Consider the following 27,946-nt stretch of genomic DNA (forward strand, 5'->3'; position numbering starts at 1 on the left):
TCTGGATCCCATGCCAAGTGGCTGCCCTGCTGCATGGTGAAAAACTTGTGGGCCTATAACTTCCTGTGCCCTTTGTCTGTGCAAAAGGAGGGCTTTGGGAGATTGGGATGGGGTCCAGGAGATGGAAGTGTCATCATTGGTTCTCCTTGTAACTAGGATTGCACCGATACCGATACTAAGCATTTGCACAAGTATTGGTACTCGTGGAAAAGCTTCGATATCGGAAGTGATGTCAGCTTGGGGGCAGACAGTGGCATCGCTAGGGGGTTTGCAAGCCACAACTGGGTGACACCCGCATGTCCAAGGCAGCTGAGGCGGTTGGGCTACTCCTTGAGCCTGTGCCACTCACCTGGCTGCCCATTCAATTCACAGTACAGCCGTTGGGGCCAGGGGGGTTCTAGACTAGGTCAGCTGACTGTGAAGGGGAGAAGCTGGAGAGGATCTCGTTGCTGCGTGTTTGAGGTGTCTGCGCCTGCAGTGACACCTATCCTAACTGTAGAAAAAGTGAGTGCTGTTTGACAGTTCACCACGTGTTTGTCACATTACATAGAGATAACTGTGATGAGGATGCTTTGGTCACCGCCTCTCTCACAATGTAAGCTATACTGAACAGAGGAGAATAGAAGGTAAAGTGAAGACTTGAGAGACCAGACATTGCCTTCTGTTATACTCTGTTCAGTATCACTTACATTGTGAGAGTGAGACTTCATGTTCTTGGACCCAACAAGGTGTCCTACATTTAACCATTTTCCTTCCGCCAGACGTTTATGGACGTCCTCGGACAGGAAGGGTGATATCTCGGTCATTGCTGCAGCAATGACCAAGATATTCTTTAGCCCCAGCAATTCTGCACTAGATACAAGTAATCCAGGCAGTTAAGCCTCTGAATTACTGTTACAGGTGGTGGAAGGGGGTCCACCTAGCACCATCGAGCTCTCCCATGTGATCAGAGAGCCCAGTAAGTATGCGACTTTCAGCTCTAGGCAGACAGTGAGAGGAAACGGATGTTCCTCCCACTGCGTGACATCAGAAACAGGATGCAACAAGGATTTTGTCACTTCCTGTTTCGGCTCGGTTTTCCTGAACATTAGTGGTTAGTGAAGCAACCAATTAGATCGATCTGAGTCTGATCGGCTGCATTGGAGGCCAGAGTCGAATTGGTCTGCTTCATGGAAAGATATGGGGTCTGTCATGGCCCATGCTATTACAAGGGATGAGTTCATCCCTTATAAAAGCAATGAAGTTGTTCAAAAAATAAAGTTAAAAGGTAAAGTGTAATTTTTTTAAAATAAAAGAACGAAAAGAAAAAAAAAAAAAATGGGCATCAGTAATTGGTATCAGCAAGTACTTGAGGAAAAGTATTAGTAATCGGTCTTAACCATTGGTGCATCCCTACTTGTAACCCATCAGAAAATAAGTAGGCATGTACTTCAAGAGGGGGTTCTCCCATAAATGTTTTTTTACCCTTAGATGGATGCTCATTTAGTCTAGGGGAATGGGCTAGTTGTTTTAAAATCCGAGCAGTACTTACCGTTGTAAAGGGCGATCTTCTCCGCCACTTCCGGGTATGGGTCTTCGGGACTGGGCGTTCCTTCTTGATTGACAGGCTTCCGACGGTCGCATCCATCGCGTCACGAGTAGCCGAAAGAAGCCGAACGTCGGTGCGGCTCTATACTGCGCACCGACGTTCGGCTACTTTCGGAAAATCGTGACGCGATGGATGCGACCGTCGGAAGCCTATCATTCAAGAATGGAACGCCCAGTCCCGCAGCCCATACCCGGAACTAGCTGATTCCCCTAGACTAAATGAGCATCCATCTAAGGGTAAAAATAGCAATTTAGCGGTGAACCTCCGCTTTCAGATATCAGATTTGTGTTGTCAGGTCAATGTTTCTGGCCCACCAGCACTTATTTTTCTGTACTTGCAGTGCGTTTAAAGGGATGAAACCTGAAGAAATGTTCTTGTATCCCATTTCCAGAGACTTGCCAAATAAATTTATTTTTTATTTTTATTTTGCCTTGACATGCGCTTTCAGGGTCCATTGGCTTCTCTGCAATTTAGATGCAGACATGAAAAGGGATCCCCCTATGCACAGTTGCTGTCTGATGAGTAGAACTTTCACATAAAACAACATTTTCATTATAAGTTTAATGCTCCTGAAATGAGAAGCTGGGTATAAGGAGGCAATTGGGAAAAACTGTTCACATCAAAGCGTGACGGAAACAGTCACATCCGCTATGAAATTACTACTCAGTGCAAAGCAATAAAAAATAACAGAGGTTCAGCTAGTCTTCCATCCCAAATCATAGTGGCGATTACTTTCAATGACTCAAACTCATAATACTGATGTCAGAGATTGTGGTTTCCTGGAACGAGCTCTCTGTCCACACCGGTGAACTGATAACGGGTTTTATCCACATAAATTACAGAGAAGACACAGCTCTCATTGAGAGATGACCGTAAGCAGTGTCTGATCATTACAGGCTCGTTACACTCAGGATTGTCAATAAAACATTCCCAAAATTCAGAGACATGCAAGAATGCTTTACCTTCACAATGCTTATAGCCAGTTTAAAGAGATCCCGTTACCAGCTTAATAAGCACAAATTAATATATTGCAGATAAAAGCAAAGGATCATCAAGAAGGGGCACCTGCCCCAGGATTTTCCTTTGCGACACCACTGTTTTTCAGTGACACCAGACATTTTTTTTTCATTGCAGTACATGACCAACTCAAGGAAATTATTTTTTATTTTAGCGACACCGCCAATCCAGGGACATCCATTTTTTTTTTTAACTTTGCTGCATAGTTGTGCACCCATTTTAAACTTTTCACTGCATGCCACAAACATTTTGGCACTTGCCCCCATTGGTCCTGCTGTCCCATCATTACCCCGAGCTCTGGTTGATCTTGTCCCAGCACTGCCAACAGCAGCAGTTATTGGCCCTTTCAAGGCGAGTTAAATACCTACTTCCCCTGCTGCACTACTAGTTCCTCTCACTGGTTCATTTTTTATAGGGACATTCAATCCAGTGGGATGCAATCAATGCATGCAACAGTGGGGGGTGGAGGGGGGTAGAATACCCAGAAATGTGAATACCAATACTGGCTTGGTAGCACTGAAGTGGCGGCATTTCAGCCCAAAGGGATACCCTAGATTCTTTTAAAAGGGCTGGGCTTCATTGAAAAGAAAATGACCACTATGGGGACAGGGTTGCATTAGGCAATGTAAGAAACACGAGTCAAGTGGTACTTCTACTTTACAAGAACGCTAGAGTACATCTGTTTGACACAGTAGTCATGATGTTAGAGCACTGGCTGTGACAGCGCAGAAAAAGGTCTGAATAGCCCAAAGATTCCCACAACAGTCTAAACACATCTGGGAGTAGCAGGAGCCCAGTACAGGTCAGCAGGAGGTCCAGGGTGGCATTCTGTCACAAGGAAACAGCAGTCTATAGGGAAAAGCTCCCAGTCCAGCTGCTAGTGTCCTTTCCCTGACAGCGATGACCCCAAACATGTTTGCTGAGCCCCAAATATGGTCTAATCACTGCTTAAGCCAACTTAAAAATACTGGATCAGCCGGGGGGGGGGGTGAACCCCTTAACCCTTCTTCAGCCTATGCAAAATACAGTAAAAAGGTTTGGCTTGAGTTGGATTTTACAGCCTCTAACCAGGCTTATAAAAATCGCCACAAACTTCCCTGCTGGAGAGATGATTGCACGTCTTTTAAGGACAGGAAGGAAATCAAACAACGGAAAATCTAATAAGCGAGAAAAAAAAAAAAATTCCCCTGCTGGCCTTAGGCTTTAATGCCATTTAGTTTGGCATTCTGATGGGATCCAAAATATGGGTATAAATGCATTAATGAAGTTCATCTTTTAAAAAAATATATAAATGCACATTTTTTTGCAGGTAAAACAGAATTGCACCTGCGATCAGCAAATCAGCAATGTCACTGCTGCTCTGTCTCAGCCAATCAGGAGGAGTGTACTGGATGGCTAAGGGGATCATGGACATAGCTGGAGAGAGATGGGGGTCAGGTAGGTTAATTGGGGGGGTGCTGGGGGCTTGCTACACACAGGTTTTTTTATCCTAATGCATAGAATTCATCAAGATAAAAAACCTTCTGCCTTTACAACTAACAATATAACAAAATAGCGTTAAAATAGTGTTGAAACACTGAATGTAATTGTACACAAGTTTTGGATTTTGCCGTACTTTATTTGATGGACGCTGGTTATTTTATTTTCACGTGACAGTGCTATATACCATTTGTTACACAATATTAACAGATATCAGTTTGAGTATCTTGGAGGGCTGCAGATACTAACAAGCGCAGAATGTTTTGTGTGTGCACACATACACACACACACACACACACACATATATATATATTTAAATAAATAAATAAAATGTGTGTGTATGTTGTTCTTGGCCAGGAATCTTTTTCTTTCCAGGTCACAGCATATGCACAATTATTTTTTGATTATTTTTCTTAATTTGTTTGTTTTCAAAAACTTTCCAACATGCTCACTCAAATTCAATGGGCGCACGAAATGCAGCAGTTGCTGTGGCCCCACCAATGGTCGAAAATCAAACAATTAGTGAAAAAGGTGCAATTTCTGAACGAAAAATCATTCGGAATTTGACACGTGTGTGGCCGACATTAGTGCTGCAGTCAGTTTCCACTCCGGTCCCTGGAGGAGGGCAGTGCCCAAAAACGGTGCATTCAACCCATTCCTCTAGTGGGCGCTGCGAGTGCACTACCACAATTTTATCTTTCAATTGTCTGCTTTTATCTGCCTCTGTTCTATAAAGTAACAGGCTCTTTGCAAATAGAGTTGGTTTAAACTGCCTAAAAATTGTGTTTGTAACCAGGATTAGGCTTCTTTTATTTTAAAAGGAGTTGTAAACACTCATATTTTCCTATGCATTAAGGTGAAAATACTTCTGACAGTGACCGCCCCCGTTTTACTCACCTGAGCCTTTCGATCCCTCAGCAGAGACGCACTCTAGCTCTCTGTCCAGGGTTCTTGATCGGATGAATTGATAGCAGGGCAGCCATTGGCTCCCGCTGCAGTCAATCAAATCCAATGACACAGGCGCTGGCGGCCAGGGCTGAGTTTGGCATTCTGTGTCTAGACGCAAATGCTGGACTCTGGTGCGTGCCCGCTAGGTAACCCCCAGGAAGAGCGTTTCTCCTAGTTCGGGAGAACACTGCAAAACGAACTGCACAGTGGAGGCAAGTATGATAGGTTTGTTATTATATTTTATTATATTTATTTTTTAAACAAGGGTTTGCAAACCCTTTGAGACCCGGTTCACACTGGGGCGACTCGTCAGGCGACACAGCCGCCTGACAAGTCGCGTCCCATTGTAGTGAATGGAAGCGTTCTAATAGGAGCGACGCAAGTCGCTCCGACTTAGAAAAAGGTTCCTGTACGACTTCGGGGGCGACTCGGGACGATTTGCATCGACTTCTATACAGAAATCATTTTGCAAATCGCCTTGGATGTCGTGTTCATGTCGCCTGGCCGAGTCGCCCCCGAAGTCGTGCCACCCCTGTGTGAACCGGCTCTAACAGTTCACTGGAACACCACAATCTATTTTAATTTATATGTATAGACACACAAACAGGTATCATGCGAGAAACTTACCATCATCATCTAAGAGCATATTTTCTGGCTTCAGGTCTCTGGGAAAAAAAAAAACGAAAAATAGTAATAAAATAAAAACAACATTTTCATTTTATAAGTTGCTGTTGGTTTTCATTATAGAAGGTGAATCCTTCATTAAAGGCAAGTCGATCCAGCTAGCATAGAGGCCTGCAAGCCTATACCTATGCCCTATTGAAGAATTACTCACGAGTTAAAAGCCCACACGTACACTATGCCCTCCTGGTGAAGCACACATGGGTTATATGCCCACCTGGACACTATGCTCTCCAGATGCAGCACAAATAGGTTATATGCCCACCAGTACACCATGTTCACCTGGTGAAGCACACATGGGTTATATGTCCACCTGTACACTATGCCCTCCTGGTGAAGCGCACATGGGTTAAATGCTCACCTGGACACTATGCTCTCCTGATGCAGCACACATGGGTTATATGTCCACCTGTACACTATGCCCTCCTGGTGAAAAACATACATGGGTTATATGCCCACCTGCGCACATTGGTCCTATGACCACCTGTACACCATGTTCTCCTGGTGAAGCACTAATTGGTTATATGCCCACCTGTACACTATGCCCTCCTGGTGAAAAACATACATGGGTTATATGCCCACCTGCGCACATTGGTCCTATGCCCACCTGTACACCATTTTCTCCTGGTGAAGCACTAATTGGTTATATGCCCACCTGTACACTATGCCCTCCTGGTGAAGGTGGTCCAGCCCACAGCAGATCTCAGCAGCATAGAAATATACTCGCTCCTCCTCAAATCCGGGATTGCCCATGCTGTATATGTGAAACTTGAGGTCTCCGCCGTTCATGATGGTGAGAACCAGACACAGAGCATCTTTTGTTTCATATGCATACGCCAAACTCACCTATGATTCAAAAAAACAAAAAAGCACCAAATTAAAAGCCAGGCCATGTGATCTTTGTGAACCCCAGGGACATACTGGGACTTCCTGGCCAGCTTTCAAATAAAACTAAGACAGCCTATATATTATATATAAAATGCTTTGATTCCCCCCTCAGTTACACAATCGATGTAGATGGGGAAATCATTCCTACTATTGTATTGTAGTGACAGTGGGGAGCCTTCAGAATACAATGATCCGTGTTGCTGGCTATAACTGGCAGCACTAGTTGTTCAGGAAAAACCTGACAGGAGAGTCAGGACGCCCACTAACACACAGCTCCTTTCTCCATCTGCAACGTAGATGGCGTCCTAACTCTCCTGTAGTCCAAGGGAGGGGGCGAGCACGACACTCCACACCAGGGAGAAAGCCTTGCATTACGGTGTGGAGTTACAGACAGAAGAACAGGAAGTGAGTATTTCTCAGAAGAAATAAGGACATTTAAAAGCAAAGTCGAAGGATGAGGTAAGTGAAGGAGGACTGCACTAAGGTAAAGGAAGCTGTTTAGGAAAACATTGTTTTACCTTTACAACCCCTTTAAGAATGTTGATGGAAAAATTAGCGCTCAACTATATCATTCAATTAACGTTTTCCGGATGACGTCTTAGCCCAGCTATCATCGGACCAGTCGCAGCCAATGTGGAATTGCTGCACTGCGTCATTAGCACACAATTTATTTTGAATGTGGATTCCAGCAGTTGGAGAACGGCATCAGTCTGGCCGAGTTGGCATAATTGTTCATAGATGTTAGAGATAAGGTGTTAATGACTGAACACTAGGCTGTTTACATTGTTCATGTCTAAATGTCAGATCAGATTACAAAGCGTTGAAGTCTGGAGAAAAAAAAACAAAAAAAAAAACACTTCTCTCTAGTTTCCATCGAAACCCTACTCACAACTTTTGTTCAGTTGAGTGAATCGGACAAAACCTGCATGCTAAATCTATTGCTGTTCAGTGCTCTGATGGAACGAATCCCGTCTTCCTGGAAATTTGGTACCGCCATGGCGCTAGGTTTCAGCTGTGAGATGGACTTCTTGGCAGTCTTGCATTCTCTTACATAGAGTCCATTAAAGGATGCATTTCTGCATGGACTTCTATGGAGTCCACTAAAAGCTTCACACTGAAAATATGGTGCAACCCAGCAAATTCCCACAGAGCTGTGCCTGTCACAGTACGTGGAGCAAAAACATCTTGTTGAATGCAGACAGACAGAAAAGACCCAGAGAGGACTTAAAGTGATTGCCTGCATTCTCCCCCTGATCCTCCTCTTCTTGGGTCTCTCTTTGCTGCTCCTGGCCCCTCCCTCCTATCTAGTGCCCCCACAGCCAGCAACTTCCCGTGGGAGCACTGGAGCCGGGTCGCAGCTCCCTGTGTCCAATCAGACACAGAGCCCTGACACAGCCCTGCCTCCTCTCTCCCTGGATTGGCTGACTTTGACAGCCGTGGGAGCCAAGAGCACCGCTGCTGTGTCTCAGCCAATCAGGATGCGTGTCCCGTATGGCTTAGACATTCACGGACATCACTGGAGAGAGATGGGGCTCAGTCAAGAAATTAAGGGAGTACTAGGGTGGCTGCTACACACACATTTTGTATCTTAATGCATCAAGATAAAAACAACTTTTGCCTTTACAACTCCTTTAAAAAGGACCTACAGTCTCCTAATGAAAAATGTAATAAAAAAACATCCCTTTGCAGCTTAAAAAAAAAAAAAAGTATTAAAACTTGGATATTACTATAGTCCATCATGTGCTTACTTGCCAAATAGGCCATTTCCTTGCCCTGATGAAATGCAGCTGGGGGCCATCTTAGGCCGGCGCCAGGGATTTAGAAGTTTACCCTGCATGCACCTCTCCGATCCCACGCCACAGTGACATTACCCCCACACAGTGTTGTCTACAGGTTACTATAGCAATGGCCGTGGCAGAAGTTCTCGTCCTGTTCTATCAACTTGTCACAAAGGACCCGGAAAGAGCAGAGGCAAGTGCAGCACCCCACTCCGCCTGGCATTACTGGTATATCATTTCCAGCTTTGAAATAACGGGATACCAGAAGCAGAGAATGCCCTTTGATGCCTGGGATTGATGTTGCCGATATCCCAGGAGCCAATGGGAGACTAGAGATTACATACCTGTCCCAGGTAAAAAAAGAAAAAAAAAAAAAAAAAAAAAAAAGTACTTCCATGGTTTATATCTACCCATAGGCAAACCTATAATATGGCTACCTGTAGGAACAGTAAATATCTCCTAAACAGGCACAGTTTAGGAGATATTTACTTATGAATGGGCTAGTGACGTCACCGACGCATGCGCTCTGACGGAACGGCATGCCCATGCTGCTCCTTCAGAGTCCTGTGCTGTAAATAGTGGCTCCCAAAGCGCAGGAGTGATGTCATCACGGCATGGCCAATCAGATGGCTGGAGGACGCGAACCCGCTTAAAAAAAAAGTGTCCATACAGCTTCTGCATCCCAAAAGAGAAACATAGGATGCCTGCATGCAACTCCAGTCGCATAAACAAGGCCCTTATTCAGGCTGTATGGAACACAGCGCCCATGTGGATGACTCCTAGAAAACACAAGGATCACATTTGAGTGAACAGAGAATTGTACGCATGCAATAACTAAAGTAATATATTACCACAAAACGGCTGTTGACTTTTTCCAGGATCTGTTTCTCATTTAAAGCCATCGATTCCCCTTTTCTTTTCTTGATCCTTTTCTTCTCCAGCTTCTTACATGCATACATTTTGCCAGTGGCACGGACCTGGCAGGCACACACCTAGAGGGAGAGCATAGGATTAAAATTAACAAAAAAAAGGCCAATAATGGATGCAGAGACAGGAGGGAGAGAAAGGACACACAGCTTGATGACGCAGACCCCTGAGGAAGTCGTGAGACCGTTGTTGGTTTTAAGCCTGTATGCAAGTGCTGAATATTTTTTAACCTCCCTGGCGGTATGATTCTGTCTAAAAAAACATGCTGAAAGCGGTACCATTATTTGCAAGGAAATTTGGTGTTTTATACTGTGGGCCTGTAATTTTTAGGAATAACTCACTTAAATCTGACCAAACAAGAGTCTTGTAGGCATCCCGGGTATGACATTTTTTTAAAAACAAAATTTTTTAAATTATAATATAATAAATAATTATAAATAATTATAGCAAGTAATAATATAATTAAAATAAAAATTATTCAATAATGTAATCAACTCAAAATCACTGAAATTTGCTCAGTTGCAGAATTGTTGCTGTCATTATTTTATTTTTTTTATGACGAATTTCCCCACAAATCGCTATCGCACAATTCTGCAAGTGATTATAATTTATTATCGCTGTTTTCTAGCTGCTCTAAAACCATTTTTGACATAAAGACACTTTTGGTTGCTATGGACAATCTACAGTTTTCAGGCAGAAAGAAAGGTCTTTATTATATAAAATGACATGCATGACACAGGACAGACCACTAGGGACAAGGGGGGTGTGTTTTTTTTACATACAGTACTGTAATCTATAAGATTACAGTATACTGTATGTATAGTGTTTGTTTACTTTTTTGAATTTGGCGCCGATCTCCGCTCCCGTACGTCGTAACGTCGCAGGGAACGGCGGCACAGGAGGACGCTGTGTGAATCGAGCGAGGTCCCGCTCGCTCACACAGCGTGGCGACATCGCTGGATCCAGGACAAGGTAAGCCAGCGCACGCTGCAGGCTCTGCATATCTACCCCGAGCGTGACTCGGGGTTACCGATTTTGGTAGAAAAAATCAACCCCGAGTCACGCTCGGGGATACCGCCAGGGGGGTTAATAAACTACGCTATGAGGGTGCAATTCTGTCACATGAGTTTATATGCAGTTGCGAGACCGCAGATTTAAAGGGCCATACACCCAAATGCGTCAAGCAGCTCAGAACATCTAGGAGTGCATTGAAAGAGGAGTATATTGGAGCCCATTTATTGTACCCCAGAGAGAGAAAAGCGCGATTTGACCTGGGCATGACAGGTCAAATCTGGGAGGTAAACGCAATATTGAAAAGTCACTGAATATTTTTATTACCAAATCGGCACAAAATGTGGATTATTTTTTTTTAAGTGTATTACGAACTATATCACAATTTGGATATCAATCCAAATTGTGATATTGTGAAAGGATACTTTCACAATAATTTTGTTGTTAAATTTCAAAGTTATTGCGCATATTAACCCAAATTATAAGGCCGCTGGCAAAAACGGTGTGGAGAAGATTGCCATATCCCACGGTTAAGCTGGCAATAGATATGTTTTTCTTAAAAAAATTACTCTATGCAGAAATGCCTCCCACAAAGCTATTGTGTTCTCCCAGCAGGGGGGCCTGGTGAGATGTCCCTGCTGGGAGAACACCGTTATTACTAGCAATTGGAGCTGCATGATTAATCGTTAAAAAAAAAAAATTGCCATCTCGATTCAACCCCCCCCCCCCCCTTCACGATCTCTATGCAGGATTTCCCGATTTATTCATGTAACAAATGTAGAAAGTTCTCTGGCAGTCTGCCAAGTTTTTCACAACATTGTAGATGCTAGTAGAGAACTATAAACATTGTAACTTTTTAAGGGAAGTTTAAAGTTTCTTCTGAGAAATCCTCACTTCCTGTTCTTCTGTCTGTAACTGCACACAGTAATGCAAGGCTTTCTCCCTGGTGTGGAGTGTCGTGCTCGCCCCCCCCCCCCCCCCCCTGGACTACAGGAGAGTCAGGACGCCCACTAACACACAGCTCCTTTCTCTATCTGCAAAGTAGAGAGCGTCCTGACTCTCCTGTAGTTCAAGGGAGGGGGCGAACACAACACTCCATTCCAGGGAGAAAGCCTCACATTACTGTGTGGAGTTACAGACAGAAGAACAGGAAATGAAGATTTCTCAGAAGAAATAAGGACATTTAAAAGCAAAATGGAAGGATGAGGTAAGTGAAGGAGGACTGCACTAAGGTAAAGGAAGCTATTTAGGGGAGAAAAAAAAATAAAATTGTACCTTTACAACCCCTTTAATCACTTGAAGACTAAACCTTTTTCTGACACTTGTTTCTTACAAAGTTAAAAACAGTATTTTTTGCTAGAGAGTGACCTGAAACCCCCAAACTATAATATATATATTAATATATATATATATATATATATATATATATATATATATATATATATATATATATATATATATATATATATATATATATATATATATATATATATATATATATATATATACATACATACACACACACACACACACACACACACACACATATATACATACATACATACATATACATACATACATATACATAAGCAGAGAACCTAGGGAATAAAATGGCCATTGTTACAATATGACATAAAATATTGCATTTGCATAGCAGTCTTTCAAACAATTTTTTTGGGGGGGAAAAAAACACACTATAATGAATTTAAATAAAAAACGAAACATTAAAAGTTATCCCAATTTTTTTTGTATATTGTGAAAGATGTTACACTACTGATCTTTATTCTAAGAAAAAATAAAATCGCGATTCTCATTTTAGCCAGAATTGTGCATCTCTATGCATCCTAAAAATCTGACATGCTGGTTTACCCAAGCTGATCAATGCTTGCCCATCCATGGATCAAATCTCAGCCAGCTCAGCAAGTTTTTCTTTCACCTTGACCTTTTCATGGGCCACCCCACCCGCTGCTTCTATTTTGTTCCAGGGCAAGAATTATATTCCACGCTCCTCCCTTGGTACACATCACATCATTTTGTTGATGTAGTGAAGTAAAGGTATACAGAAATCAATGGAAGAACATCGTGGACCTGGAAAGTGTAGGAAGCCATGAAAGGAGCAGAGGGTCCTATTAAAATGAACAGTAAAAAGGTAAGTTACCTCCCCAAATCCTCCTTTTCCTAGCACCCTGTACTGCCGGAAAGTGTCCTTAGTAACCGCTAGCCTGCAAAACAAACAGAAACTGTATCAGTCAAGTATGAGAGTATGTCAACTTATGTTATGAGCTTTGATGATGGCAGCGTGACCCCCCCCCCCCTCCAGAGCTCCAAAACAAAGGCTCATCACATACATTACTCAAAGGTACCATTTTACATGGATAGACTGACAGCACACCACTCATCTTTCCACCACGTGGTAGCGTACACCAGACAAGAGACTACTAATCATAATATGAGAGATAACCATCACAAGAATGCTGGCATTTGGGAACATCCGACGGTTATACAAAAATCTTTTTTTTTTTAAAAAAGACCAAACTTCAAAAATCACCAAGTCTTTACTAAGCAATACCAAAGCAGTAATAAACCCAAAATAGTAATAGAGAAACAAAAAAACTGCACGAATAACACTAAAAAAATACATACTATAGGCAGCAGCTGGCGTGCGATACACAAATGACATAAAACAAAAAACAAAGCCGCGCCCCAAACACTACAACATATATATTAAAAAATCTTTCAAAGATAAGGTGTATTAAAGTCCATATACATGTATCTTGCACCATGAATCACTCAGATATATACAAGTCCGTGGAAAAGTATGGCATAATACTTGAGTGATTAGCATAGGACTCCTATTGATTAGATCGCTGTGGATAAAATCCTAAAGTTCCACACCACCAAGTGACAGGTAAAGCAATATAAGTGAACCCTCCACCGGAATAAGAGGCCGCTTACCAGAGGGCAAGCAAATCGAGCATTTGGCTATAGCCCAGCCGCGGCCTTTGCGCCACAGGAACCCAGGATGGAAAGGGTTAACAGCAGACACTCGATGGCAAACCAGCTCCAATTCATTTGGTTAGGACATAAAGAGGTGCACCATAGCGTGACTCCGTTTACAAAAGGATTTATTAAAAAAGATGAGATATACTCACAAGCATAAAGATTAAAACTGCGTGTAAAAACAAACAAATGACGGGCGGCATACAAGGAGCCCTGCTCCACTGCGTAGTGACGTCACTGCGTAGCCTTCCAGACGCGTTTCGTCATCAAAGGACGTCTTTTGATAAACCCCCCAAAAAACTGCTGAATTAGTTTGGTTTTAGTCCCCACCCCTCCCCCTAGTGATCTGGCCAGTAACACACCCCCTGTATTAGAGTGCCGCCACTCTGGATGAAGGAGAACAGGGAACACCTTTGGACAGTAGCACTGTCAGTCTGGGGGGGAGAGGGGGGGGGTGTTCGTGTATCCAAGTCTGCTTGTCTATCTAACAAATTAAAGCTAGGCTACAGCAAACAGTTTTTAGGAAAAAAAAAAAAAAGGGGGCAACAATCGAATCAAGCTGCCAAAATTCAGAGATGTGAATGCAGTTATGGGTCACTTGTAGATCTTGGTGCCCCCATTCTGTACAGTGTTATAGGCTTGTATATTAGTATAGCACTCCCCCTTCCTCCCAGGTCCTCTTACCTTTCAAGGGATTTCCACTGTAAGAAGCGATCAAAGTATAAGCTTTCCTGGTACTCCCTGAAGGGGGATCCCCGCAGGAATTCATGGAGGAGGCTGAAGATAAGAACATATACACAATGTAAAAAAAGACAGGATGGACCACTGGAATAGACAACACAACCTACAACTTTCATTGCATTACAGCCCCCCAACCAAAATAGTTCTAAATGGTGACTGGAGCTCTTCAAGAAAGCGAAGATTGAACTACTAACCAACTGTCAAAAAGGCAAGTTTTTTTTTTTAAGATGACAGGGTCACTTTAAAAATTGTGAAGCTTTAAACATACATGCAGAGCTCATAGAAAGTTCTCTTTCTCACCTAATACAACTGCAGAAAACTTCCTTGTAGGGATTCTTTTCAAAGTTCAATATACATTCTTCCATCTGTGTATCAGGAATCTCCGGCACATAATCTGGAGACTGAGAAGAAGGCAAAAAGATAACAGGAGATAATAGGACAAGCAATTTTTCATTCCATAAAATTAGAAGACTTGTCCTCTGAATCCTGAGAGCTTGCGCTTTCTATAAAACTAATAGAACAAAATCGCTCCCTGACCGTTGTTTCTAAAAGAAAATTAAATTTGAGCTGCGATTGATAATTTGAACGAATTGTATGAAAAATAATAATAGAGTATAACCGAAAAAGGTTTTTCTATTTCTAGAGACCAAGGTGACATTAAAAAGGAAAACAAACTGCACCTGTGCCTAGAATTTGGACATAAAACTACTTACAGGATCCTAAATAAAATGCATTTATAATAAGCCATTCCCAACCTCTCTAGCTGCTTGCACTGTGAAGTTGTTCATTCTCAAAGAGAACAGACTTCAAGCATTAAAGTTTGGTGTGAAGCGCGTCAGCTTTTACCCTGCTTGCTATGGCATGTTTTGTGCGTTTTCTGATTTTATACTAAAAGCAATTTATTTTTGGAGTGCGGCTGTCCAGAAAGTTTTTCCTTCATTTTTGCATAACAGACTTCAAAGTGGGGCTTCAGTCAGTTTCTTAGAAACACCTGCTGTGTGTTTACATTGGAAGGCTGGCAGGCTGCCAAGATTATGCAGTCATAGAAAACAGAATTCAGGCTTCTGTTACAAACTTTGAAGATTGATTTGGCCACAATGCTTATAGCTGCAGATGTGTTTTCATGGGTTTTTAATGGCACTTAAAGTAGTAGTTTGCCATCTGAGAAAAAATGAAAATGTGCATTAGGCCCCTTTCACATGTGCGGACCGTATGTCCGCTTTTTCATCCATCCGTTTGCGGATGAAAAAGGTACATTGGTCCCTATGCGATTGCAGGTGTCAGCGGATGAACATCCGCTGACACCCGTAATCACCCGCCTCCGCAAAGATCCGATTTTGCGGACGGAAGAAAATCCTATTTTTTTTCTTCCGTCTGCGGATCGGATGAACACGGACACACGGTCCGTGTTCATCCGATCCCCCATAGGGGAGAGCGGAGAAAAGACAGGGCTGTCCCTGCACAGTGTGCGGGAGCCGCCGGCTCAGCGGGGATATACGGAGCGATCCACGCTTAGCTTACGGACACACGGAGGCGGATCATTACTGATCCGCCCATGTGAAAGGGCCCTTAGGCTGCAGACCATGAGCAGTGCGCTCTGATCAGTATAAGGACGACACTGCTGATGACAGATTTAGGTAAAGCGCCCATCAGCATTTAACATGATCAGCTGTGTTCAATCACAGCTGATCGTGAATGTAAACAGAAGCCAGTTATTGGCAATCCTTTCCTAATGCTGACAGCATGAGGAGAGGAGAAGAGAGCCAATAACCGGCGTTGCTAAAAGGGACATGTACAGTTTCAACAGTGCTGCCTTATCAATGCACATCAGTGAAAGAGCAAAATTACACGTTTGCTCAATTTTATAACGCACTAAAAAAAAGTTTTTTTTCCCCCCAAAATTATTTCACTTGAAGTAGCGTGATTTAAAAGTAGCAAGGTCAGCGCGATTTCAGGTGCTACGTGATAGACATCTGTGTGGCTTCATGCACAGATGTCTATTGAAGTCACACCTGAAATCTGCAAAAGTATCTGCAAAAGTAATGCAGGAACTACTTTTGCAAATCAGTGCAGGACCGCAAAATCTGTGTCGCACCGATTGGACCAGTGCCATTGCCTCCAATAGGCTGCGACTTGTCAAGCAATTTTATCTCTCAAATCGCATGACAAATTGCTCGAATGTGAACCTAGGCCGAAAGAGGAACTAAACCCTGATGGGTTTTACCTTTTATTTCTCTGCAAAGGTAAAGCATAACGGGCTACTATGCATCGCATAGTAGCCCATTCTGCGTCACTTACCTAAAACTGAAGCCTGCGATGTCACCGCTGTCCCCATATGCACGGGAGCCGCTACGGCATGACCTCCTTTAGAAAAGTTTCTAAAGTGCACCTGCACCATTGTCTACGGCGCATGCGCCGTAGACATCGGTGCACGGCTCTATTGTAAATATCTCCTAAACCATCGAGGTTTAGGAGATATTTCGAGCACCTACAGGCAAAGCCTTAATCTAGGCTTACCTTTAGGTAAAAGTGGTTGTACAGGGTTGTACAACCACTTTAAGCCTGGTACACAAGGTTTTTGTTCAACCCAGCATGCTGAATGTAAAAAAATAAAAAAAAAGGGGAGCCTGAAAGAAGCTTGCTTTAATAACTAGGCATGTTTAGTACAGTGATCTCCCCGATGAGCCATTGGCCAATTGAATGGCGCTTGGATGCTGGCTTTCCAGCATGCCCGTTCAGCTGGCTTCGGTTGAACAGACTGATGTACACTTAACCAAATGATACCGGCTAATATTTGGCCCGTGTGCATCAGGCTTTGGAAGATTGCAAGGCAAACTCTGCCAACAGAGATTAAACAGGCAAATCAATGTGTTCAACCGCGATTATATTTGACAGTCACAAAACTTTCTCTCCGAGTTCAGCTTAATGGGGATCTCTCTGTAGGAAATGGATTAACATTAATCTAATTGAAGGGTCTCCGGGATGAAAATCAGCAACACTGAAGACTGTTTGTGAAAATCCATTTAAGGCAGATTCATTCAGATCAGGGACTGAACAGCTCCCCGATAGACAGATGACGAATTTGTATAAACCCTCCAATCCAACCCCTCCATATGGCAGAGGGAAACTAGGGCACAGATACGCGATTTGGGAAAGCCAGATAATAAAGACATGGGCATACGTAGGCTTCGGTCAGCTGTCTGCCATTTGACATCTGTTTACTACGCACAGCAAGATCTGCTGTCCTAAAGAGTTAGGGTGGGGGTGCTAAAAGAGGAACTACTTATGTTGGGAAAAATATATTCCCATCTGGGTGATCCATGTACATGGCATGTTGTCTTATCATTTAACATACCTTTTGGTTTACCACAGTTGCGTTTCTCTACTGCTGCGTTTTGCACCAATACTGAATATTAAATGTGCCAGAGGGATTGGGACTGTTTTTAGGGTTGAGAGGCAAAGTACGGAACCAAATATACTTAAGCCAGGGGGTAGAGCTACAATTGGTTCAAGAATGGTTTGATGAACATTGGGCCAGATTCAGATACAATGGCGCATCTTTTGGCTGGCGTAGCGCATCCCATTTGCACTACGCCGACGTAACAGTGAGGCAAGTACAGTATTCACAAAGCACTGGCTCCGTAAGTTACGTCGGCGTAGCGCAAATGGGCCAGCGTAACCTCGCCCAATTCAAAGTAGGCATTTAGTGGGTGGGCTACATTTAAATTAACCGTGACCCTATGTAAATGAGGGCCGTTCGTACGGCGCATGCTCAGAATCACGTCGCAAATACTCCCTACGTAACGACGCCGGCTCAATGCTTTCGGCGTGAACGTAACCTACGCCCAGCCCCATTCACGTACTCTTACGCGAACGATGTAAAATACGACGGCTGTTCCGTCGTCCATACCTTGCATGGGCTGCGCCATCTTTTTGGTGGTTTATCTTTACGCCGGCCTATGTCTTACGTAAACCGCGTATCTTACTGCGACGGGCGTACGTTCGTGAATCGGCGTATCTTGCTCATTTACATATTCGATGCGTAAATCCACATACACGCCCCTAGCGGCCAGCGTAAATATGCACATAAGATACGACAGCGTAGGAGACTTACGTCGGTCGTATCTTGGCCAAATTTAAGCGTATCTGGTTTCCAGAATACGCTTAAATATACAACGGCGCTCATTCGGACTTACGACAGCGTATCTACTGATACGCCGTCGTAAGTCTCTCTGAATTCGGTCCTTGGTCTCCAAATTTTTAAGATCTCAATCCAATTGAGCATTTGTGGAATGTGCTAGAAAGACCAGTCTGATCCGTGGAGACCCCACCTCACAACTTGCATGACTTAACCACTTGTGGACCACCCGCTGTCGTTATACACACGGTACTATACAGTCCTTAACCACTTCCCGACGGCCGTACGACTTTATACGGCCGCAGGGTGGTTCTAATTCTCTGAGTGGCCGTTTTTTTACGGCCTCTGCTCCTCCTGGCCACTGGGGGGCGCGCGAGCGCGCCGGCGTGCCCGCCGCATCACTGGGATGCCGATGCGCGCGCCAGGTTCCCACGATCGGCGGTTCAGAGACAAGGACGTGGATCTGTGTGTGTAAACACACAGATCCACGTCCTGTCAGGGAGAGAGGAGACCGATGCTGTGTCTCTTGTACATAGGGACACAGCATCCGTCACCTCCCCCAGTCACCCCCCTTCCCCCACAGTTAGTAAGGGTTAGGCAGTTAGGCAGGATACACATTTAACCCCTCCCTCACCCCCTAGTGTTAACCCCTTCAATGCCAGTCACATTTATACAGTAATTAGTGCATATTTATAGCACCGATTGCAGTATAAATGTGAATGGTGCCAAAAAGGTGTCAAAAGTGTTTGTTTATAGCGCAAAAAATAAAAACCGCAGAGGTGATCAAATACCACCAAAAGAAAGCTCTATTTGTGGGAAAAAAAGGACGTCAATTTTGTTTGGGAGCTACGTCGCACGACCGCGCAATTGTCAGTTAAAGCGATGCAGTGCCGAATTGCAAAAAGTCCTCTGGTCAGGAAGGGGGTATATGTGCCCAGTAAGCAAGTAGTTAAAGAGTTCCGCCGAAAAAAAATAAAATATTAAAAGTCGGCTACAAATACAGCAGGTGTAGACTTAAAATAAGGACACTGACCTGGGCGCCAGAAGCCGATCTATCCCTCAGGTCGGATGCTGCTTCCGCCATTTTTAATAAGGGAATCAGGATGTGAAGCCTTGTGAAATAGGCGCTGGACGTGGCGTAGGTCACTGCGATGGTGTATGCCCGGTGTAATAAAAAAAAATCTCGACCTATGAAATTCCTAGACCACGTCACTTCCGGTGTGGCTACGTCACAAAATAAATGTTCGCAAGGCTTTACCGTGCATGCGCGACTTCGCCGTTTTATCACTCATGCAATTTTCGGGTCCAGAAAAATTATAGACCAGAGCGGGCGGGCGGAGCAGCGATTTGTTTAAACTCGTCATCGGCAGCACCTAGGCTGTTCTTTCTACAGATCCGTACCAAGGGAAAGTGGGAGATAGAGAGGTATGGGCCCCATGGATAGTACTGTGTGTGGCCCGTCCGCCTCTCCAAGCACCGTTCTATCTCCAACTTTCCTTCGGTATGGATTAGTAGAAAGAACAGCCGCCCACCCACTGTCAATTTTTCTGGACCCGAAAATTGCATGCGCACAGGCGCGATAAAACAGCAGTGAAGTCACGCATGTGCGGTAAAGCCCCGCAAACAGCCGTTTCGTGACACCGGAAGGGGGGATTCCAAAAAGCGGAAGTTTTATTTTTGGGTGGAGCTTTAAGTGGTTAAAGGATCAGCTAGGTGCCAGGTAAAGCATCTGGGCATACTCAATAGAACATTTTATTTGGGGACGATTTTTAGACAGGAGCCAATTAACCTACTAGCATTACTTTTGGAATGTTGGAGATAAACCCGAGTCCCCGGAATAAAATCCACACAAGAAAAGAAGACTATATCCAGACACTTGGAACTGACAACTAGAACCCGCGTTCAGCTTTAAGAGATGATGCTTCACCATTTTATGGGATTTATCTTTAAGGCTTTATATAGTGCCATTATCTTTTGTGGCACCATACAAGCATTACAAACAAGAGTAAATAATGAAGGTACATAGAAACACACTAGAAAACAGGTATAAACAATGGCACCGTAAAACCCACGCAACAAAAAACGAGAGCGTCGTGTTCGTAAAAGCTGGCATTCTAGCGGAACAGTCCAAACAAGAGGCGAGGGAACTGTACAAAAGATACGAGCGTGTGACTTGCTGGAAGCAGACGAGTGAGCGATGACAGATTGTCTCTGGAGTGTGCAGCAGATATCTGCTAATGCCAAATGCCCCATGAATAGTAGACCTTGGTTGGAGGTTTAAAGTGGACCTTCCAGGTTTTTTATTCTTGCAGACTTCCTTAAAGCGGTAGTAAACCGCTGTTTGTTTTTAACCACTTCAATACCAGGCACTTAAAGGAACACTAAAAGGTTCGTTTTTTATTAGATCAATTGATTGCTGTAAGCTAGAGCATTTAAATATCACTTACCTCGTTTTTCCTTTTGACCTCCAAAATGCAGTAATCCAGGTTTGAAAATGCCATTTCCTGTCACTCCTCTTCTTGCTTTCCACCAGCATCTGAGCCGTTTTGCATGGTGGAAAGCAGAATGTGCTCACCCCCTCCCTATGACTACAGCCTTGCGTGAAGATGCTCTCTTATCCCTCACAGGCATGGAGGCTAAGCCTAATGGGAACTGTAGTTCCCATTAGGCCGTGATGTAGCAAGAATGAATGCGCACCGCAAACCAGGAAGTCAGTGAGAATAATGATTCAGGAGTGCTGGAGGTGAATAAAACAGCTCTATTTCAACAGGTATCAAACTAGTTATAATGCAAAACATTACTTTTTACTTTATCAGCTACTGTCAGACTTTAATTTAAGAGGAAAATATTTTTGTCTTTACAACCCCTTTAAACCCCTCCCTCCCCAGGACAATTTTCAGCGGTCACATTTTGAATGACAATTACACGGTCATACAACACTGTACCCAAACTACATTTTTATTATTTTCTTGCCACAAATAGAGCTTTCTTTTGGTGGCATTTGATAATCTCTGCGGTTTTTAGTTTTTGCTAAACAAGCTAAAAAAATAAACATTTTTGAAATGTTTGTCATAAAATGTCGTTTTCCCCCTTCACTGACTAGCACTGATGAGGCGGCACTGATATGTAGAATTGAAGGGCACCGATATGTAGAATTGAAGGGCACCGATATGTAGAATTGAAGGGCACCGATATGTAGAATTGAAGGGCACCGATATGTAGAATTGAAGGGCACCGATAAGTACTGGCAGGTGTTACTGCTGGGCAGTGACTGGCAGAATTTATTGTTTACATTGCTGTGCACTAGTTGGCAGGTGATTGGTACATTTGAGGGGGCTGCGCTGATAATCAATGTGCCGATTATCAGCACAGACCCCCCCCCTCTGACAGGGAGAGCCGCTGATCAGTTCTCCCTGTCAGCGTAAACCGAGGAATGCCGTTTACCCGCACTTCCGGGTTCACGCGATAACGTGGTAAGAAGCCTCTGACAGAGGCTTTTTATCACAATTGGAGATGCAAGGCGTCGGACTGACTTGGCGCGGTGCATGCCCCCACAGGCGCGCGACGGCACGTTATCTTGCTGGACATCATGATGCCCAGTCAGGATAACAGAACCACTTCCAGGCCATCATTCTGCATACGGCGGGCAGGAGATGGTTAAACCTACATGGCAACGTTATAATGCTTTGCATACTAGCACGTCATGTAAAACTTCTCTTAGAATGAAGTCCTCCAACGGCGCGCTGTTACCGCAGACATCTTCGCCTGGTCTTCCTTCTGGGTTGACGGGCTCTGTTTTTTTTTTAATTGGACGAGCTGCGATCACATTGCTCCCATGAATGCACGAGTGAGCCGCTGGTCACAGCACATGGCTCTGAAGGAATGGCACAGGTATGCCGTTACATAGTTCATGCAACGGTGACATCCCTGGAGGCTTCACAAATAAATCTCTCCTAAATGGTGCAGTGTTAGGAAAAACACTTTTGTCAAAAGTATTGGGACACCTGCCTTTTACACGCACATGAACTTTCATGGCATCCAAGTCTTGGTCCGTAGGCTCAATATTGAGTTGCTCACCCTTTCCAGCTATAACAGCTTCAACTCTTCTGGGAAGGCTGTCCACAAGGTTTAGGAGTGTGTCTATGGGAATGTTTGACCATTCTTCCAGCAGCACATTTGTGAGGCCAGGCACTGATGTGGACGAGAAGCCCTGGCTCACAGTCTCCACTCCAATTCATCCCAAAAGGTGTTTTAATCAGGTTGAGGTCAGGACTGTGCAGGCCAGTCGAGTTCCTTCACCCCAAACTCAATTAGCTAGATTCAGGTAGGGGCGCGCAACTTTAAGGCGGCGTAGCGCATCATATTTACGCTACGCCGCCTTAAGTCAGAGAGGCAAGTACTGTATTCACAAAGTACTTGCCTCCTAACTTACGGCGGCATAGCATAAAATGTGGCGGGCGCAAGCGCGCCTAATTCAAAATAGGCTGAGGGGGCATGTTTTATGATAATTTGGTTTGACCTGACGTGATTTACTTTTTTTGGAACAGCGCATGTGCCGTCCGCCTACATTTCCCAGTGTGCATTGCGGCCAAGTACGCAGCACGGTCCTATTGATTTCGACGCGGACGTAAATCCCTATCCACGGACGACTTACGCAAACGACGTAAAATTTTCGAATTTCGACGCGGGAACGGCGACCATACTTTAACATTACTATTCCAGCTATTTGATGGAATATCTTTAGGCCTGATAATGCGTTACGTAAACGGCGTATCTGTGCTGCGTCGGCCGGGCGTACGTTCGTGAATAGGCGTATCTAGTGATTTACATATTCTACGCCGACCACAATGGAAGCGCCACCTATCGGCCAGCCTAAATATTGCACCCTAAGATAGGACGGCGCAAGCCGTCGTATCTTAGATAGGTTTAAGTGTATCTCTGTTTGAGAATACACTTAAACTTAGGTCGGCGCAGATTCCGAGTTAGGTCGGCGTATCTACTGATACGCCGACCCAACTATGTGAATCTAGCTAAATGTCTTTATGAACCTCGTTTTGTGCACTGGCCCAAATCATTTGGTGGAGAGGGGATATTATGGCGTGGGGTTGTTTTTCAGGGGTTGGGCTTGGCCCCTTGGTTCCAGTGAAGGGAACTCTTCAGGCACCAGCATACCAAGACATTTTGGACAATTTCAATTTCCCAACTTTGTGGGAACAGTTTGGGGATGGCCTCTTCCTATTCCAACATGACTGCGCACAAACAAGGTCCATAAAGACATGGATGCCTCCGAGACTTGTTTACAAGTTAAAATATATATTTTTGCTAGAAGATTACTTAGGCCCCTTTCACATTGAGGTGTTTTTCATGCGGTACAGCGCTAAAAATAGCGCTGCTATACCGCATGAAAAAAATCATGCCCTGCAGGCTTCAATGTGAAAGGCCGCTCCAAAAGTCCTGCTAGCCGCATCGGAGCGGGGTGTTTACTGCTCCTATACCGCGCCTTCGGGCGGTATTAACCCTTTTTCGGCCACTAGCGGGGGTTAAAACCTCTTCGCTAGCACCCGAATATCGCAGTAAATACGACGGTATAGCGGCGCTAAAAATAGTGCGGCGTCACAGCACCTCCGCTGCCCAATGTGAAAACAGCCTTAAGCACCCCCCAAACATTAGATTTTTTTCCCCCCAGATTAAACAAGCTGAAGTTAGAAGCTGATTGGTTACCATGCACAGCTGCACCAGATTTTGCGCTCTCCAGGTTTAGTAAATCAACCCTGGTAAGCGTTCAGTAATGAGGTGCAGAGCTTGGCAAAGGGACTGTGCAGCAGATTGCAGACCTTTACAAACAGAATGATTTTGCACAGATATCATCTTAGGAGGAAAAATGTCATGCACCACCAACAATAAGGCATCAAGAATCCACGCAAAGTGTATTTTCCCTGGGGCGCTCTATATCAGGGTAGCAATCAGGTCTATAGCTGAGAAACCGGTAGTATGGCACAGGTCAGGCTAAGATTAGTATGTATTCTCATGACAGATCCAAACAAACATTTCACAATAATCAAAAGAATGTTCACCAGCAAAGAAGGTGCCTAGCCGGAGGACAACGAGCTAAAAATACAAGTGCAGTCAGTATAAAAATATCACACATTTTTCATGAACAAGGATGTGGAGTCGTCTCACCTTGGAGTTAAAAAACCTTTTAATGATCGCCTCTCCCGTCTCTTGCCTATTCTCATCCGGGGACACTTCATAGTTTTCCTGTGATGGCAACAAAAGTCAGAAAATGGATCAACAAAGTCTTCATACATTGATGACACAAGTTCAGAAAATCAAACTGGTGGTAACCTTTCTGTTCCATCTATGAAAAAACACTGGACATTGTACGAGTTTACATTTAACCCCTTCCCGCCTGCCCTCGCATCCCTTTAACTGGGCCATTACACCTGGGTGGGGGAGGTTTGCCCAATCATGTTACCACTGTGGTTTCCTAACAAAAAAACAAAAAAAAGAAAATTCCCAGCTCTACTTACCAACCAGCCTGCAACCAACCGAGATATCCTAACAGTATGCGTTAAAAACGGGTTTAGTTGGCACACATTTGCAAATAAATGCGTGAGCTGCAGAGCCCCTTCACGGCACCCTGGTATTATCTGCAATCCCAACACTAAATTTTGAGAGCCTCCATAGTGGAAGCACATGCATTATAATGTATAGCAAGAGGGCAGACGAGACTGGAGGGGAACCCACCCCTCCTTCACTGCTTCTGGAACAGCCGCCGCAGTTATACTGCGGCAGGTTGGCTCCGCTGGGCCAACCGTCGTAGCTGAACGTCGGTCACTTTAAGCGGGCTAGCTGCATCGCGGGAGTGCTGATGCTCATGACTGGCGGTTGCGATGACAGCCAGCCGTGAGCGATCTACGGGCATAAGAGGCAGAACAGGGAGGTGTGGGTGTAAACACACACATCTCTGTTCTGTGAGCCGAGGAAATGCAGATCGTGAGTTCAATAGCTAGCCACGATCTGTAATTTCCTCTAGGTCAGTCCCATCCCCTTCAGTTAGAACACACATTAGGGAACACAACCCCTTGATCGCCCCCTAGTGTTAACACTTTCACTGCCAGTAAAAGTTTAACAGTAATCAGTGCATTTTTATAGCACCAATCACTGTATAAATGCCAATGTTCCCAAAAATGTCAGATGTGTCTGCCATAATGTCGCAGTCCCGATAAAAGATCGCAGATCACCGCCATTACTTGTAAAAATAAAATAAAAAAAATGCTATAAATCTATCCCCTATTGTGTAGACACTGTGGGCCATATTCTCAGAAGAGTTACGACGGAGTATCTCCGGAAACTCTGTCGTATCTCTCTTTTTTGACCCGCGTATCTATGCGAGTGATTCCTAGAATCATTTTCGCATAGATACGCTGAAGATCCGATATGTGTAAGTCACTTACACTGTTGGATCTTAAATGTAATTTACCGCCGGCCGCTAGGTGGCGTTTACGTTCAGGTCTCATTTGTTTATGCAAATGAGCCCGATACGCCGATTCCCGAACGAAATCGCGTTGCGTAACCATCGCTTACGTCGTTTGCGCAAGGTTACCCCTGCTATATGAGGGGTAACCTTACGCCAGTCCCACGTATACAATGTTAAGTATGGCGTCGGGTCTGCGTCGTCTTTTCCCGTCGGGTACGTCGTTTTCCTAAGTCGTTCTTGAATACGACTTTACGTCAATGACGCACACGTCGGCGTCATTGACGTTTTCCGTCGAGAACTGGAGCATGCGCACTGGGCTATTTTAAGCCCGGCGCAGTTCGAACGGCACGGGGGCGCGCTTAATTTAAATACAAGCCGCCCCCTTGGAATTACGTGGGGATACGCCGGGCCTTTTACACTACGCCGCCGCAAACTACGGAGCAAGTGCTTGAGGAATATGGCACTTGCTCCAGTAAGTTGCGGCGGCGTAGTTTAAATAGCTTACGCGATGCCGCCGCAGAAACTACAAGAATATGTCCCTATAACCTTTGCGCAAATCAATCAATATACGCCTATTGCGATTTTTATTACCCCAAAAAATATGTAGAATACATATCGGCCTAAACTTTCAGGGGGCACTCTTGAGAAAGCCTCCAAGTAGCTATATTGCATTTAAGTGAAAATGACAGCGCTGCAGATTGAAAGGAAAGGTCATTTTTAATAAGAGTTACAAAATGACTTGAGTCGCAGATGTATACGCTATATTTTTTTATTTGCCCCCCCCCCCCGCCAACGAAAGTTGAGTTACCCTTTAAATTCCAACTTTGACCTGACAATTTGGGTGGATCTCCTTACCGCCGAATCAAGAAAGTGGATGCATCTGAGAAGGTGTGCCCTTGTTTCACAGAATTGACGGAAGAGAAGTCGTCCGATTGGCTGCTTCTCACAGAGGCTGGTGTAGTCCCTTTCTGCAAAGAAAAAGGAATCTTCATTAGCAGACATGCCAATTATTATCATATTCATACATACGGGATAAGATGAAACAACCAATACAACAAAAGAAATATTGTGAGCCGATTCATGCAAACTACAGTATAGCAAAAGTGAAGTTGCTTAGGTTTACCAGTTTTCTAGATCATCTAGAACAAACTGCTACCCAGGGGCTGGATGTGGCCCTTTGCTTGCTATTATCCGGCCCTCAGAGCACCATTGCTCCCATTGACACCAACAGTGGGGTATTATGCCTGCCAATGATTGGGCAATATTCCTCCCACTGACACCCATAATGGGGCACCATACCTTCCACACTGGCACCAACATTGGTAGACTAATCGTCGCACAGAAAACGATGGGGCATGGTTTACTCCTGATGCTGGGGCATATTCTACTCCCAGTGGCCACAATCTGGGCCACCTAATGCCGGGAGATACAGTTAACCGGTTCTTTGTTTAGAAAGCTTGGAGACCCTCAATGTGAAACCATTTCTACTAAACTCCCTGCAGCTGCAACTCCCAACTTGCCTTCAGAACTTCCTTAATTCTTAATGGCATAAATTCAACGAGGTGCTGGAAACATGCCACAGAGATTTTGGTCCATGTTGACATGATAGCATCACGCAGTTGCTGCACATCCAGGATGCGACTCTCCTGTTCCACCACATCCCAAAAGGTGCTCTATTGGATGAGATGTGGTGACTGTGGAGGCCATTGGAGTGCAGTCACCTCATTGTCCAGTGGAGAGAGGATTAAAGCTTTGTGACATGGTGCATTATCCTGCTGGAAGGAGCCATCAGAAGATGGGGACACTGTAGTCATAAAAAAAGATGGACATCATCAACAATACTAAGGTAGGCCGTGGCATTTAAAGATGCTCAATTGGTACTAAGGGGTACAAAGTGTGCCAAGAAAATATCCCCCACACACCATCACCCTGAACCCTTGATAAAAGGCAGGATGTCTCCATGCTTTCATGTTTACGCCAAATTCTGACCCGACCATTTGAATGTCGCAGCTAAAAATGACTCAGACCAGGCAACGTTTTTCCATTCCAATGTCCAATTTTGGTGAGCATGTGCGAATTGTAGCCTCAGTTTCCTGTTATCTGACAGAAGTCACCCCCGGTGTTGTCTGCTGCAACGAGTGGTTATTTGCGTTACTGTTGCCTTGCCATTATCTCAAACCAGTCTGTCCATTCTCGTCTGACAAGGCATTTTCCTCCAAACAACTGCCACTCACTGGATATTTTCTCTTTTTCGGACCATTCTCTGTAAA

The 27,946-nt window shown here is 44.3% G+C and overlaps 1 protein-coding gene across 1 annotated transcript in view; it reads right to left on the bottom strand.

Moving 5' to 3' along the window:
- LOC120933190 (G protein-coupled receptor kinase 5-like) overlaps positions 1 to 27,946 on the bottom strand; it is a 106,567-nt gene that overhangs the window by 17,349 nt on the left and 61,272 nt on the right. The window contains exons 3-10 of the mRNA XM_040346252.1: positions 26,532 to 26,644; positions 24,377 to 24,454; positions 14,359 to 14,459; positions 14,002 to 14,094; positions 12,476 to 12,539; positions 9,231 to 9,371; positions 6,369 to 6,559; positions 5,660 to 5,697 (exon numbers count right to left, since the gene is read on the bottom strand). Coding sequence (XP_040202186.1) covers positions 5,660 to 5,697; positions 6,369 to 6,559; positions 9,231 to 9,371; positions 12,476 to 12,539; positions 14,002 to 14,094; positions 14,359 to 14,459; positions 24,377 to 24,454; positions 26,532 to 26,644 — 819 coding nt within the window. The remainder of the gene's footprint in view (positions 1 to 5,659; positions 5,698 to 6,368; positions 6,560 to 9,230; positions 9,372 to 12,475; positions 12,540 to 14,001; positions 14,095 to 14,358; positions 14,460 to 24,376; positions 24,455 to 26,531; positions 26,645 to 27,946) is intronic.

Source organism: Rana temporaria, chromosome 3 (assembly GCF_905171775.1).
Source record: "Rana temporaria chromosome 3, aRanTem1.1, whole genome shotgun sequence".
Lineage (NCBI taxonomy): Eukaryota > Metazoa > Chordata > Amphibia > Anura > Ranidae > Rana > Rana temporaria.